A 12,461-nucleotide genomic window follows, 5' to 3' on the forward strand; every position below is an offset into this window, starting at 1 on the left:
TTCCCTTCTCCTACTCCCACAAGGAAAGGAGGAGTCCTACTCCCGGTGGGAGTAGGACTCCCCCCTATGGCGCGCCTCTCCCCTTGGCCGGCTGCCTCCCCCTTGCTCCTTTATATACGGGGGCAGGGGGGCACCCCAGAGACACAACAATTGATCCTTGAGATCTCTTAGCCGTGTGCGGTGCCCCCTTCCACCATATTACACCTCGATAATACCGTTGCGGAGCTTAGGCGAAGCCCTGCGTCGGTGGAACATCATCATCGTCACCACGCCGTCGTGCTGACGAAACTCTCCCTCAACACTCGGCTGGATCGGAGTTCGAGGGACGTCATCGAGCTGAACGTGTGTAGAACTCGGAGGTGCCGTACGTTCGGTACTTGATCGGTCGGATCGTGAAGACATACGACTACATCAACCGCGTTGTGATAACGCTTCCGCTGTCGGTCTACGAGGGTACGTGGACAACACTCTCCCCTCTCGTTGCTATGCATCACCATGATCTTGCATGTGCGTAGGAAAATTTTGAAATTACTACGTTCCCCAACACCTGGCCCGTGACTCTATGTATGTATAACCTTCCTCCTTGGATGTGCATGAAGCGGAAGTTCATTATGATGCCAGTTCTCATCCAAGCCCCTAAGCAACCCGGCAACGACATTGATGTGTACCTAAGGCCATTAGTTGAAGAACTTTTACAGCTGTGGAATGGAAACGGTGTACGTACGTGGGATGAGCACAAACAGGAGGAATTTAACCTGCACGCGTTGCTGTTTGTAACCATCAACGATTGGCCCGCTCTCAGTAACCTTTCAGGACAGACAAACAAGGGATACCACGCATGCACGCACTGTTTAGATGACACTGAAAGTATATACCTGGACAAAAGCAGGAAGAATGTGTACCTGGGCCATCGTCGATTTCTTCCGACCAACCATCAATGTCGAAAGAAAGGCAAGCATTTCAAAGGCGAGACAGATCACCGGAAGAAGCCCGCCATGCGTACCGGTGATCACGTACTTGCTATGGTCAATGATTTACACGTAATCTTTGGAAAGGGTCCCGACGGACTAGCTGTTCCGAATGACGCTGAGGGACACGCACCCATGTGGAAGAAGAAATCTATATTTTGGGACCTACCCTACTGGAAAGAGCTAGAGGTCCGCTCTTCAATCGACGTGATGCACGTGACGAAGAACCTTTGCGTGAACCTGCTAGGCTTCTTGGGCGTGTATGGGAAGACAAAAGATACACCTGAGGCACGGGAGGACCTGCAACGTTTGCATGAAAAAGACGGCATGCCTCCGAAGCAGTATGAAGGTCCTGCCAGCTACGCTCTTACGAAAGAAGAGAAAGAAATCTTCTTTGAATGCCTGCTCAGTATGAAGGTCCCGACTGGCTTCTCGTCAAATATAAAGGGAATAATAAATATGCCAGAGAAAAAGTTCCAGAACCTAAAGTCTCATGACTGCCACGTGATTATGACGCAACTGCTTCCGGTTGCATTGAGGGGGCTTCTACCGGAAAACGTCCGATTAGCCATTGTGAAGCTATGTGCATTCCTCAATGCAATCTCTCAGAAGGTGATCGATCCAGAAATCATACCAAGGCTAAGGAGTGATGTGGCGCAATGTCTTGTCAGTTTCGAGCTGGTGTTCCCACCATCCTTCTTCAATATCATGACGCACGTCCTAGTTCATCTAGTCGACGAGATTGTCATTCTGGGGCCCGTATTTCTACACAATATGTTCCCCTTTGAGAGGTTCATGGGAGTCCTAAAGAAATATGTCCGTAACCGCGCTAGGCCAGAAGGAAGCATCTCCATGGGCCATCAAACAGAGGATGTCATTGGGTTTTGTGTTGACTTCATTCCTGGCCTTAAGAAGATAGGTCTCCCTAAATCGCGGTATGAGGGGAGACTGACTGGAAAAGGCACGCTTGGAGGAGGGGACTCAATAATATGCAGGGACGGATATTCTTGGTCTCAAGCACACTACACAGTTCTACAGAACTCTACCTTGGTGACCCCGTATGTCGATGAACACGAGAACGGTCTGCGCTCCAAACACCCGGAGCAGTGTGACGACTGGATTACATGTGAACACATCAGGACTTTCAGCAGTTGGTTGGAAACACGTCTCAGAGGTGACACCACTATTTGTGATGAGTTGTACTCGTTGTCCAGGGGACCATCTTCGACTGTATTGACTTACAAAGGATACGAGATAAATGGGAATACATTTTACATGATCGCCCAAGATCAAAAGAGCACCAACCAAAACAGCGGTGTCCGCTTTGATGCAGCAACCGAGAGGGGAAAGGACACATATTATGGTTACATAATGGACATATGGGAACTTGACTACGGACATGATTTTAAGGTCCCTTTGTTTAAGTGCAAATGGGTCAATCTGTCAGGAGGCGGGGTACAGGTAGACCCACAGTACGGAATGACAACAGTGGATCTGAACAATCTTGGGTACACTGACGAACCGTTCGTCCTAGCCAATGATGTGGCACAAGTTATCTATGTGAAGGACATGTCTACCAGACCGAGGAAAAGAAAAGATAAGGAAGCGAATACATCATATGATGAGCCAAAGCGTCACATAGTTCTTTCAGGAAAAAGGGACATTGTGGGAGTGGAGGGCAAGACAGACATGTCTGAAGATTATGAAAAGTTTCATGAAATTCCTCCCTTCAAAGTCAAGGCTGACCCAAGCATCCTGATAAACGATGAAGATTATCCATGGTTACGGCGCAATAAGCAAATGACACAAGCGAGGAAAAAGTGAAGACTTTCTCCCGCAACTATTATGATGATACCATGCCAACTTTGTAATAGACGAGTATGATACCATTGTCCGTTTTGTACAAGAAGTGCATCTAGTTTTTGCCGTAACTCTCTCAACTTTCTTGCACATGCTATGTGGATGAAATGATGATACCATGCCAACTTTCAACCTTTTCAGAGTTCATTTGAAATGCTTTTCAATTTTAGGGTCTTATAGCTCAAAATAATTAGTAAATGCATGAAAAATAACAGGCCAAAAATTAAAAATTATGCCACCTACTGGGCCACCACGGCCTGAATACGATTGGAAACCCATCCATGGGCCAGGATTCAGGCCCGCAGAAGGCCCAGTAGGCCCACATGCATGTACAGAGAGGTTAGGCCCGTAAGCCTGCTTTAGAGAGGAGCTCGACAGCTCAGGCGCACCGCACCTTATAAACAGGTGCGGCTCTCTCTCAGCTAGCGAGGTGGGACTAAACTCACCACCACGCCGCTGTGCAAGGCCATTGGTCCCGGATGGTGGCACGAACCGGGACCAATTCCACCCTTTGGTCCCGGTTGGTGCCACGAACCGGTACTAATGAGGCTGTGGCTCCACGAGCACCTTTAGTACCGGTTCGTGGCACGAACCGGTACTAGAGTTTCTTACTTAGCAGTTTTTTAGTCCCACCTCGCTAGCTGAGAGGCACTAGGAGCGGTTTATAAGCCCTGAGTGCAGAGACGATGAAGAAGAGGCGCAATGCTCACGTTTCTTAGCTTCAAGCCTTGAGGAATAACGTAAGCTGCATCGAGCTATGTGCAGTGCAGTCTACACTATTCCGAAAGGCTTGAAGCAAATCAACGAGCATTGCGCCTCTTTTTTATTTTTAATAACTTATTACAACTCCGGACTTCTTGTGTTTCGACAAAATAAAATAAACTTTAATAAAATTTATGAAACTAAAATTAACAAAGTATTTTCTATTAAAAACATTATAAGAAACCTCTATTATTATTGAAACTAAAATCATATAAAATTGATGCAACTAAAATTATCGAAGTATTTTCTGTTCAAAATCATTAAAAGCAAAAAGAATTTTCATAAAGAACTTTTTTTGATAGAAACTTTAATAGCAAAAAGAATTATCATAAAGTAAAATAAATAAGTAATTAGAAACAAAATAAAATAAAGTAAATAAGTTTTTTGTTGTAAGTAGAAACAAAACAAAATAAATATAGCAAAAAAGAAAAAAAAAACTAAATACAGCAAAAAGAATTTTCATAAAGAACTAATGGCACTAATAGAAAGTTTATATTTTTTCTAAAACTAATGGCACTGACAGACAATTTATAATTTTGCTGACCTAAAAGCAAAAAGAATTAAAAAATAAAGCAAAAAACAAAAGAAAATAAATAATGCAAAAAACAAAACAAAAAACTGAAAAAAAAACTATTTTTATAGTAAAGTTAATCACAAACTTGTGATTCACACAAATTTCATAGAATTCAAATTTTAACTATTTAAATTTGAAAACTAATGGCACTAACAAAAAGTTTATAAATTTTCTGACCTAAAAGCACAAAGAATTAAAAAATAAAGCAAAAAACAAAAGAAAATAAATAATGCAAAAAACAGAACCAAAAAACTGGAAAAAAAATTAAAAAAACTGCCACCTATTGGGCCACCACGGCCTGAATACGACTAGAAACCCAACCTGGGCCAGGATTCAGGCCCGCAGAAGGCCCAATAGGCCCACAGACAGCACAGTGTGACATTAGGCCTGTAAGCCTGCATTTGAGAGGAGCTCGAGAGGGCAGCCACAGTGGGGCTTATAAACCACTCCGAGCCCCTCTCAACTAGCGAGGTGGGACTAAACTTTTGGCCGCGGGCAGCGCAAGGCCTTTGGTCCCGGTTGGTGGCACCAACCGGGACTAAAGGCCCCCCTTTAGTCCCGGTTGGTGCCACCAACCGGGACCAAAGGCCGCCGCTTCCCGCCCTTTGGGCTGCTGAAAAGGGACCTTTGGTCCCGGTTGGTGGCACCAACCGGGACTAAAGGGTGGCATTGGTCCCGGTTGGTGCCACGAACCGGGACCAATGCCCTTGCTATATAATCAGGACTTGTGAAAATTTCACATCTCCGTCGCCTCCCTCGCCAGTTGCCCCCGCCGCCAGGCTGCCCAAATCGCTCGCGCGCTCCTCGTCGCCGTCTATGCCGCCGCCAACGCCGTCACCTCCCCGAGCCCGCGTCGTCCTCGTCGCCGGCATCCCTCAGCCCGCCGTCCTCGTCGTCCCCGTCGCCGCGTGCCTCCCCGGGCCCACCCCTCCACGTCCCTGTCGCCGCCTGCCATCCCCGTCATCGCGTGCCGCCCCGAGCCCGCCGTCCTCGTCGCCGGACTCCTGCCATCGCCGCCCCCCTCGAAGTGAGCCCCCCTTTCCCATGGTCCCGATCGAGCGCCGCTCTTGCGCCTGAGTGCCCCTTGCTCTCTGCCGCCCCTGCTCCATGGTCGCCGCCGGCCCCGACGCATTGAAGAGCAGAAGGAGAGGAGAAGGAGTGGAGCAGCAGCAAGACGCCGTCCAATTTTCTGAAATTTCTGAATTTTTTTACAGATATGAACAGTGCATATAGAGGGTGTTTGATCAAATGCTAGATGGCTTTGGGCATTTTTAGAATTTATGATATTTTTTGTGGTGAGGTACTGATGCAAGACAAAGGTGATGGCAACATTTCAGAATTTTTGGATTAGTTTAGAATAGGTTTTCAGCAAGGAATTTGAATCTGGTTCAAATTTCATTTGAATGGAATTTGAAAATTTTGAACTATGGATCAGAAGGTTTTTGGTGAAATGGAGTGTGGGTACTGTCATGAAGTTGGAGTAATTTTTGTGGTTGTAAAAGAGTTAGGAAAATTTAGAATGTGCTAAATATGTCAAAAAAAAATTTGTTCATATATAGAAAGTTTTTATATATGACTATGGATATATGAGCAATGATGATCCATGGATGTATGCATTGATATATATGAGAAACGATGTTCATAGAATATTTACCAAGTATATATGTATTTTTGTTCATAGCATTTTTTTCCATTTATATATGTATGTGGCTATAGATGGATATATATGAGAAATGATGATCCATGGAAAAGTTTTATATATGCAAAAGTTACATTTTTAGAAAAGTTTTATATATCTAGCTAGGAAAGGAAGAAGAAGAAAAAGAAGGAGAGGAAAAAGGAAAATAAGAAGAGGAAGAAAGGAGAAGAAGAGGAGAGGAAGAAGAGGAGAAATAAATAAGAAGAGGAAAAAAGAAGAAAAAGAAGAGGAGAAGAAGAAAGGAATAGAAGAGAAGAAGAAAAAATAGAAAAAATTCGAAAAAATTCTATTTTTTCTTCTTCTCTCCTCTATTCCTTTCTTCTTCTCCTCTTTTTTTTCTTCTTTTTTTCTTCGATCTTCTCCTCTATTCCTTTTCTTCTTCTCCTCTTTTTATTTCTTCTTCGTTTTCTTATGTTTTATCGGGTCTGTCGTCGTCGATATACCCCTCTCCCGATAACTTCAACACGAGGGGGGGTCGATATACCCCCTCCCCGCCGATAATATTATTTTCCCATGTACGTATGTCGTCGTTGTCGATATAACCCACTCCCGATAACTTCAACACGTGGGGGGGGGGTCGATATACCCCCTCCCCGATAACATTATTTTCCCATGTATGTATGTCGTCGTTGTCGATATATATAACTCCCTCCCAGATAACTTCGACATGATGGACGGTCGATATTTATACCCCCTCTCGACCGTGATAACTTATACCACGGGAGCACCCCCCGGGCCCTCTCGCTCGACCAAAACTCTCGAGGACACCCAAACCCTAGAAAAAAATGATGTCGGTCTCCTACCCCCTCCCGCCGCGCCCCTACCCTTGAAGCGTTGCCTAGGCCACCCCAAACCCGGAATAAGCTAGGTCTACGTTTGCACTAATATATCCACCTGCTGTCATGTTTGTGTAATAATTGCCATGTTGTAATATTTGCAGAAACAATGGAGCACGGACGAGATGAGCAAGCAGAAGAGGTGTTGGGGGACATAATCTTAGCCGGAGGTGATATCTTGTCGTATCTTAACGACAATGATGGTCTGGAAGAACAGGGTGAAGAAGCAGGCTACGGTGATCGAAGAGTGGAGGAGGAAAGACATGATTATGATGGCTCCGGTGACCCAATGCTGGTGCAAGAAGGAGCCCGTGGTGACGGCTCCGGTGACCGAACAGAGTCCGGCCAGGTAAATATATTAGTTAAGCCTGTGCTGACTAGCTAATTGATGCATTCATTGTTTTGGCATGTACACATATTAATTAACACTCGTCTTTCTTCTTTTTTCTAGCCCTCCGGATCGAGCACAACTTCGGTAAAGAGACGAGGCCCGAAGAGAAAGTTGCGCTCGGATGAAAGGTTTGAGATGACAGCAATCGCGTGCGACGGCCAACCGATTGAACCCCTCCGGACAAAGGATGCATTTGCTGCTCAGTGCGGGGTTCTAGTTAGGGACAAGATCCCGATCAGCATCCACCAATGGTATAAGCCTAAGAAGGAAGACCCTGAGGTGTCTTATGTCAATGATATGCAGAAAGATGATCTTTGGACTGAGCTGAAGGCAAATTTCACCCTACCGCCAGAGGAGGATTCGGAGAAGCCAGTTATAGAGCAATTAATCAAGTCTCACGCTCTTAAGAAGATGGCAGACCTATTCAGGAGGTGGAAGAATGAGCTGAAAACGTTTGTCGACAAAGAAGAGACACCAGAATTCATCGGCCGGTATGAGAAGATCAGAGATCACTGGCCCGCATTTGTGGCCCACAAGACATCGGAAAAGAGTAAGAAGATGTCAGCGACAAACAAGAAGAATGCTGCGAAGAAGAAGCTTCACCATCGCACGGGGTCAGGTGGCTACCTCAAAGCCCGACCTAAGTGGGCCAAGGCTGAGAATGATCTGCTTGAAAAAGGGATCGAACCACAGACAATGAACTGGACAGACCGTTGCCGGACTTGGTTCTTCGGGGCTGGCGGAACCTTGGACCCTGTATCAGGGAGGTGCGTTTGGACGAACGAGCTTTTGAGAATACCAGTCAAGAAGATTCAGCAATATATCGATAGAGCGCAGGAAGGGACGTTCGTTCCAGACAAAGAGAACGACGAGCTCACAATGGCCCTCGGGAATCCTGAGCACCCTGGACGGACACGAGGCACGCCAGGCTCCGTTCCGTGGAAGGCTGGTTTTCCGGACGCGGGCGGTTACAAAAGCCAGGAGAGGAGGAAAAAAGTGGAGCAGATCCAAATTCAGAAGCTGCACGAAAGGGTTCAAGCGCTAGAGGAACGAGACGGCAATCGACATGCCGAAACTGCCCCCGAAGCTACACCGCCATCTCAGCGGAGAAGCAGCGTGGCTTCCACCGAGCTGCTTCAGCTAGAGCATGCGGCTCCTGCTAGCTACTCCGTGGATGCTATCACGGAGTCTCAACATTGCCACCTTATGGCGGAATGGCAGAACTTCAAAGTCAAGGCGGCTGTTGGCTCTGTTTTACCTCATGAACCCGGCGCAACCTACCACTGCCGGCCGATTCCAAAAGGATATGCTAGGGTGATGGTGGATGAAATAACGGAGGGATTTGAGGAGCTCCAGCTTGACCACCCTACCGGTGAAGGGGAGACTCGGCTGGGTTCTGCTCTGAAGACTCCATGCCTATGGCGGAAGGAGCTCATCAAGCTTCCGAACTGGACGGCTTCGGCGAGTAAGGGCACTCCGGCGAGTGATCAGGGCACTCAGCCTCCTTCTCCGGCGCGTGGCGGCACTCCGCCTCCTGCTCCGCCAGCGCCGGCGCGCCAGAGCAGCCAACCTCCTCCTTCTCCGCCTCGTCAGCAAGGGCAGAAGAGACCCGCCGCCGCTGCGGCTGCTCCGGCGCGTCGTAGTCCTTCTCCTCCGCCTCGTAAGCAAGGAAAGAAGACAGCCGCAGCCGCTCCGTCTGCTCTGCCGGCGTCTAGCAGTACAGCTGCCAGAGGCGGGAGGCAATACAGATTCGGTCCTTCTTTGAAGACTCCAGAGAAGTTACCATACGAGAGGACCGAGGAGGAAACCAGGAAGATCGTGCGAGCCGAAGTGACAAACTTCTTTGAAGGGGTGAAAACAAAGAAACATCCACCTCCGGAGGAGAAGGTAGATCCGGTGAAAGCAAAGCGCACTCTGGCTGCCCTGACAAAACCACCAAAGTCTCCGTCGAGAGGCAACTATGAGCGCATTCTTGCAAAGACATATGCCGAAGCGGAGCGGTCGGGAAGTACTGTCAGTGATAAAAGGTTAAAAGAACGACGAGCTGGGAAAAAAATTGCCCAGCTCGGCGAACAAGCGAACCAATCGTGCCCCCCGCTCAAGGTGTCAAAAGACATCGTCGCTAATGATCCGAGTATGGTGCCCGGTTATAGCAATCTTGGAGATTACCTGCCCGACGATGTACATTATGAAATCATGGAGGTGGACGAACACAAATACCATTACGGGAAGCCTCTCGTCAAAGATGAAAGATCTCTAAGCACGATGATGCGAAGACTACATGATTGGTACATGAAAACCTGCAGAGAGTCTGATGGGATGGATACTTTGACGCTGAGAGTTAAACCGGAGCATGACCTCGTTGGAATTGATCTGCTGAATGTTCCATTTGAGGATTTCTTCCAGTTTTACAATCAAAAGGCCCTCGATAAAACAACGACCACTTGCTACTGTCTGTAAGTAGTACTACTTCTGTCATTAAGTCTCTCTATATAGGTCAGTTCTTTCATTGCATGTATTTATACTTATCCTCACTATATTATGCAGATTGAAGATCGCCGAATTGAAGAAAAGACAAATCGGTGATATTGGGTTCATTAACACAAATCTCATAGATGCATATACGGTTGAAAAACATCCCAAAGATGCCGAGGCCAACTTGCTACAATCGTTGGTATTAAATCAAAACAAAGATATAATACTCTTTCCTTACAACTTCAAGTGAGTGTTACTGTCTTGTGCATATTCGGTTTCCCTTATTAGTCCAGGTTATGGTAATGTAATTGATGACTTATGCATGCATGCGCAGCTTCCACTATATTCTCCTAGAGATTAAGCTTGAGGAGGGAGTAGTAACCGTCTTAGACTCGAGACGAAAAGATCCCCAGGACTATGCGAACATGACTCAAATGCTCGAGAAGTAAGTTAAATCGATCATTATCCACCATATCAGCAACTTTGTTCATTTCCTGATATCAAGTAATTGTTTTCTTTGTCTGGCAGGGTTTGGAGAAAATTCACCTCAAAAGCTCCGGGACTGCCGAAGAAGTTGCAATTTAATCACCCGAAAGTAAGTACTATAGTAGCATGTTCCGCGCATCTCCTAGTGATTCAAGCGCTAGTTTCATCAATACCATTTAGCATTGCTTATCAGTTTGATTGACCTCTATTTCTTGTAAAGTGGTTGTGGCAGGAACCCGGGAATAATTACTGTGGATACTACGTTTACGAGTCCATCCGCTACACGACCTGTGAGCGGGGCTACAGTGAAGAACAATATGAAGTGCGTAAGCAATAATATTCACAATTTTATTTTATTACCATCATTTGTGTTGAGTTTCATTTATTCATATATATATATATATATATGTATTGACCCCCTTCTTCAAATTAGATGTTTCGGAAGCGGGATGAACTCCTAGCACCAGATCGTATGCGAGGAATTCAAGAGGAATTGGCGGCATTCTTCCTTGACCACGTGATTGCTGAAAACGGAGAATACTATGTGGACCCTGTGTTCCTACAATTTAATTAGGAGATTGTATTGTAAGAGATAATTATTGTATATATGTAGCCGGTAGTGTCGGATAGATATACGAGAACTTGTTGTTCGACCAATATCTCGGAGAAGGAGAGGTGATCGATATCACTTCTCTCTGTATGCATATGTTCATGACGATCTTCTGTTTCCTTCATTTGATTACTAGCTAGCGTGTCTACTCCTCTCCATACGTATATAGTACGTAGCGTCGACCAAGCACGGAGATAAGAGAGGACACTTCTCTCTATTAATTAGCTAGCTAACACAATATATGAAACACCTAAATTAACCCCCCAAAACCCCTAAACCACCCCCTTTAAAAAAAAACAAAAACCTCAGCTCCTGCCAGCTGCTGACGCGTGGATGCCTATTGGTCCCGGTTGGTGACACCAACCGGGACAAAAGGCCCTGCCTATTGGTCCCGGTTGGTGGCACCAACCGGGACCAAAGGCCCTCCTGCCTGGGCTCCCCGCACCGGCCACGTGGACGGCTTTAGTCCCGGTTCGTGTAAGAACCGGGACCAAAGGGCTAGGGCATTAGTAACGACCCTTTAGTCCCGGTTCCAGAACCGGGACTAAAGGCCCTTATGAACCCTGGTAAAAGCCCCTTTTCCTACTAGTGTGAGAACCATGAAAAGCAAGATCCAATTCTTCTTTTCTTCATTCAACTCAGTTTAAAAAAGATACCTCGGGGGATTGTAGTTCAATTGGTCAGAGCACCGCCCTGTCAAGGCGGAAGTTGCGGGTTCGAGCCCCGTCAGTCCCGAACTAGGGTTCAATGAATGGAAAAATTCGAAGGGTATTCAGAAAAACATAAATCTCGTCAACAATATCTTTCGTTTTGTTCAAGCAGGATCAGAGGTATCCGCTTTATTAGGGAGAATGCCCTCCGGTAAGGCAGGGGACTGCAAATCCTTTATCCCCAGTTCAAATCTGGATAGATTGTGGTACTATCCGAGGTATTTCTGTAAGTCCTCAAAATGGGAACGAAAAATTACGATTTTCTTTTCATTAAGGTACGAGGGCTTCTTATGCCAAGCTGACGACCGGCGGTCCCCGAAGGCAGAGGAGATGAGAGGTGGGCTGCCCATACCACGTCATCGATCCGCGTGGTGGGCGGCCTGAGCCAGGCCCGGCCCTGAGCAGGAGGTGCAGCCGCACAGGGCCCCCCCCAAACGTTTGGGGCCCCAGCCCAGGTATGTATGTGGCATGAAGATTAGTCCATAGGGCCCACTCATAGGTAAAATCACGAAATAAATCAGCCCACAGCCACGTGTAATTAAGCAGCCAACGAGTCAGCCGCCTCTGTCCAGCTGGTCTCCCTGATCTCTCCTCTTCTCCCCGCCCGCCGACTTCTCGTTGCTCGTTTTCTTCCCCAGTCACACGATGACGGCGTTGCCGCTGCCCCGTCCCGATCCAATTTTTAGCAGTCTGGGTGGAATAAATGGAGGAGGAGATCACGATTTGTTGATTCCCAATCGATCCTTCCCCAATTTGCAACGGTTAGTAGATCCTCCTTCTATACATCCCTAGGTTTACATGTTTATCTTCATTTGGTTCGGCCCCATCTAGTCCTCCCGTACGTGAGCCTCTATAGACCGGAGAAAGACGAGGGGATTCAGAAAGGGTGTCCAAGGGCAAGCATGCAAGAGGATCGCCGATGGATTCGATTAGTTTTCTTCTCGCGGTGACATGACAACAGGCAGCAAGCAATCAGCCCTCACTCCTTCAGGTGCTTTTGATTCAATTTCATGCCATAGTTCGTGTGTTTGTGTCCTATATATTTGTTTACAGAGAGGCCCTTTTTTTTGTCAACTTGCACCGGGGCCCC

At 46.8% G+C, this 12,461-nt stretch overlaps 1 protein-coding gene and 1 non-coding gene across 2 annotated transcripts; both read left to right on the forward strand.

Moving 5' to 3' along the window:
• The first annotated feature begins 6,808 nt into the window (after window positions 1–6,808).
• Window positions 6,809–11,526, forward strand: LOC109767923 (uncharacterized). Its single transcript, XM_073506809.1, has 7 exons — window positions 6,809–6,869; window positions 7,002–7,048; window positions 7,151–8,462; window positions 8,865–9,103; window positions 9,194–9,546; window positions 9,638–9,760; window positions 11,484–11,526. The coding sequence occupies exons 1-7, from the start codon at window positions 6,809–6,811 to the stop codon at window positions 11,524–11,526; spliced, it is 2,178 nt and encodes a 725-aa protein (XP_073362910.1).
• Window positions 11,323–11,396, forward strand: TRNAD-GUC (transfer RNA aspartic acid (anticodon GUC)). Its single transcript has one exon. It is a non-coding gene; the product is annotated as a tRNA-Asp (tRNA).
• Window positions 11,527–12,461: the final 935 nt, after the last annotated feature.

Source organism: Aegilops tauschii, chromosome 2, assembly GCF_002575655.3.
Source record: "Aegilops tauschii subsp. strangulata cultivar AL8/78 chromosome 2, Aet v6.0, whole genome shotgun sequence".
NCBI lineage: Eukaryota > Viridiplantae > Streptophyta > Magnoliopsida > Poales > Poaceae > Aegilops > Aegilops tauschii.

Excerpts from the sequence above, each read along its gene's own strand:
- LOC109767923 (XM_073506809.1), top strand. The coding sequence starts at position 6,809 with ATGGAGCACGGACGAGATGAGCAAGCAGAAGAGGTGTTGGGGGACATA. Across the intron at positions 6,870-7,001 it reads GGACATAATCTTAGCCGGAG|AAGGAGCCCGTGGTGACGGC; the intron begins GTGATATCTTGT and ends TGCTGGTGCAAG. Across the intron at positions 8,463-8,864 it reads CCAGCTTGACCACCCTACCG|AGAAGTTACCATACGAGAGG; the intron begins GTGAAGGGGAGA and ends TGAAGACTCCAG.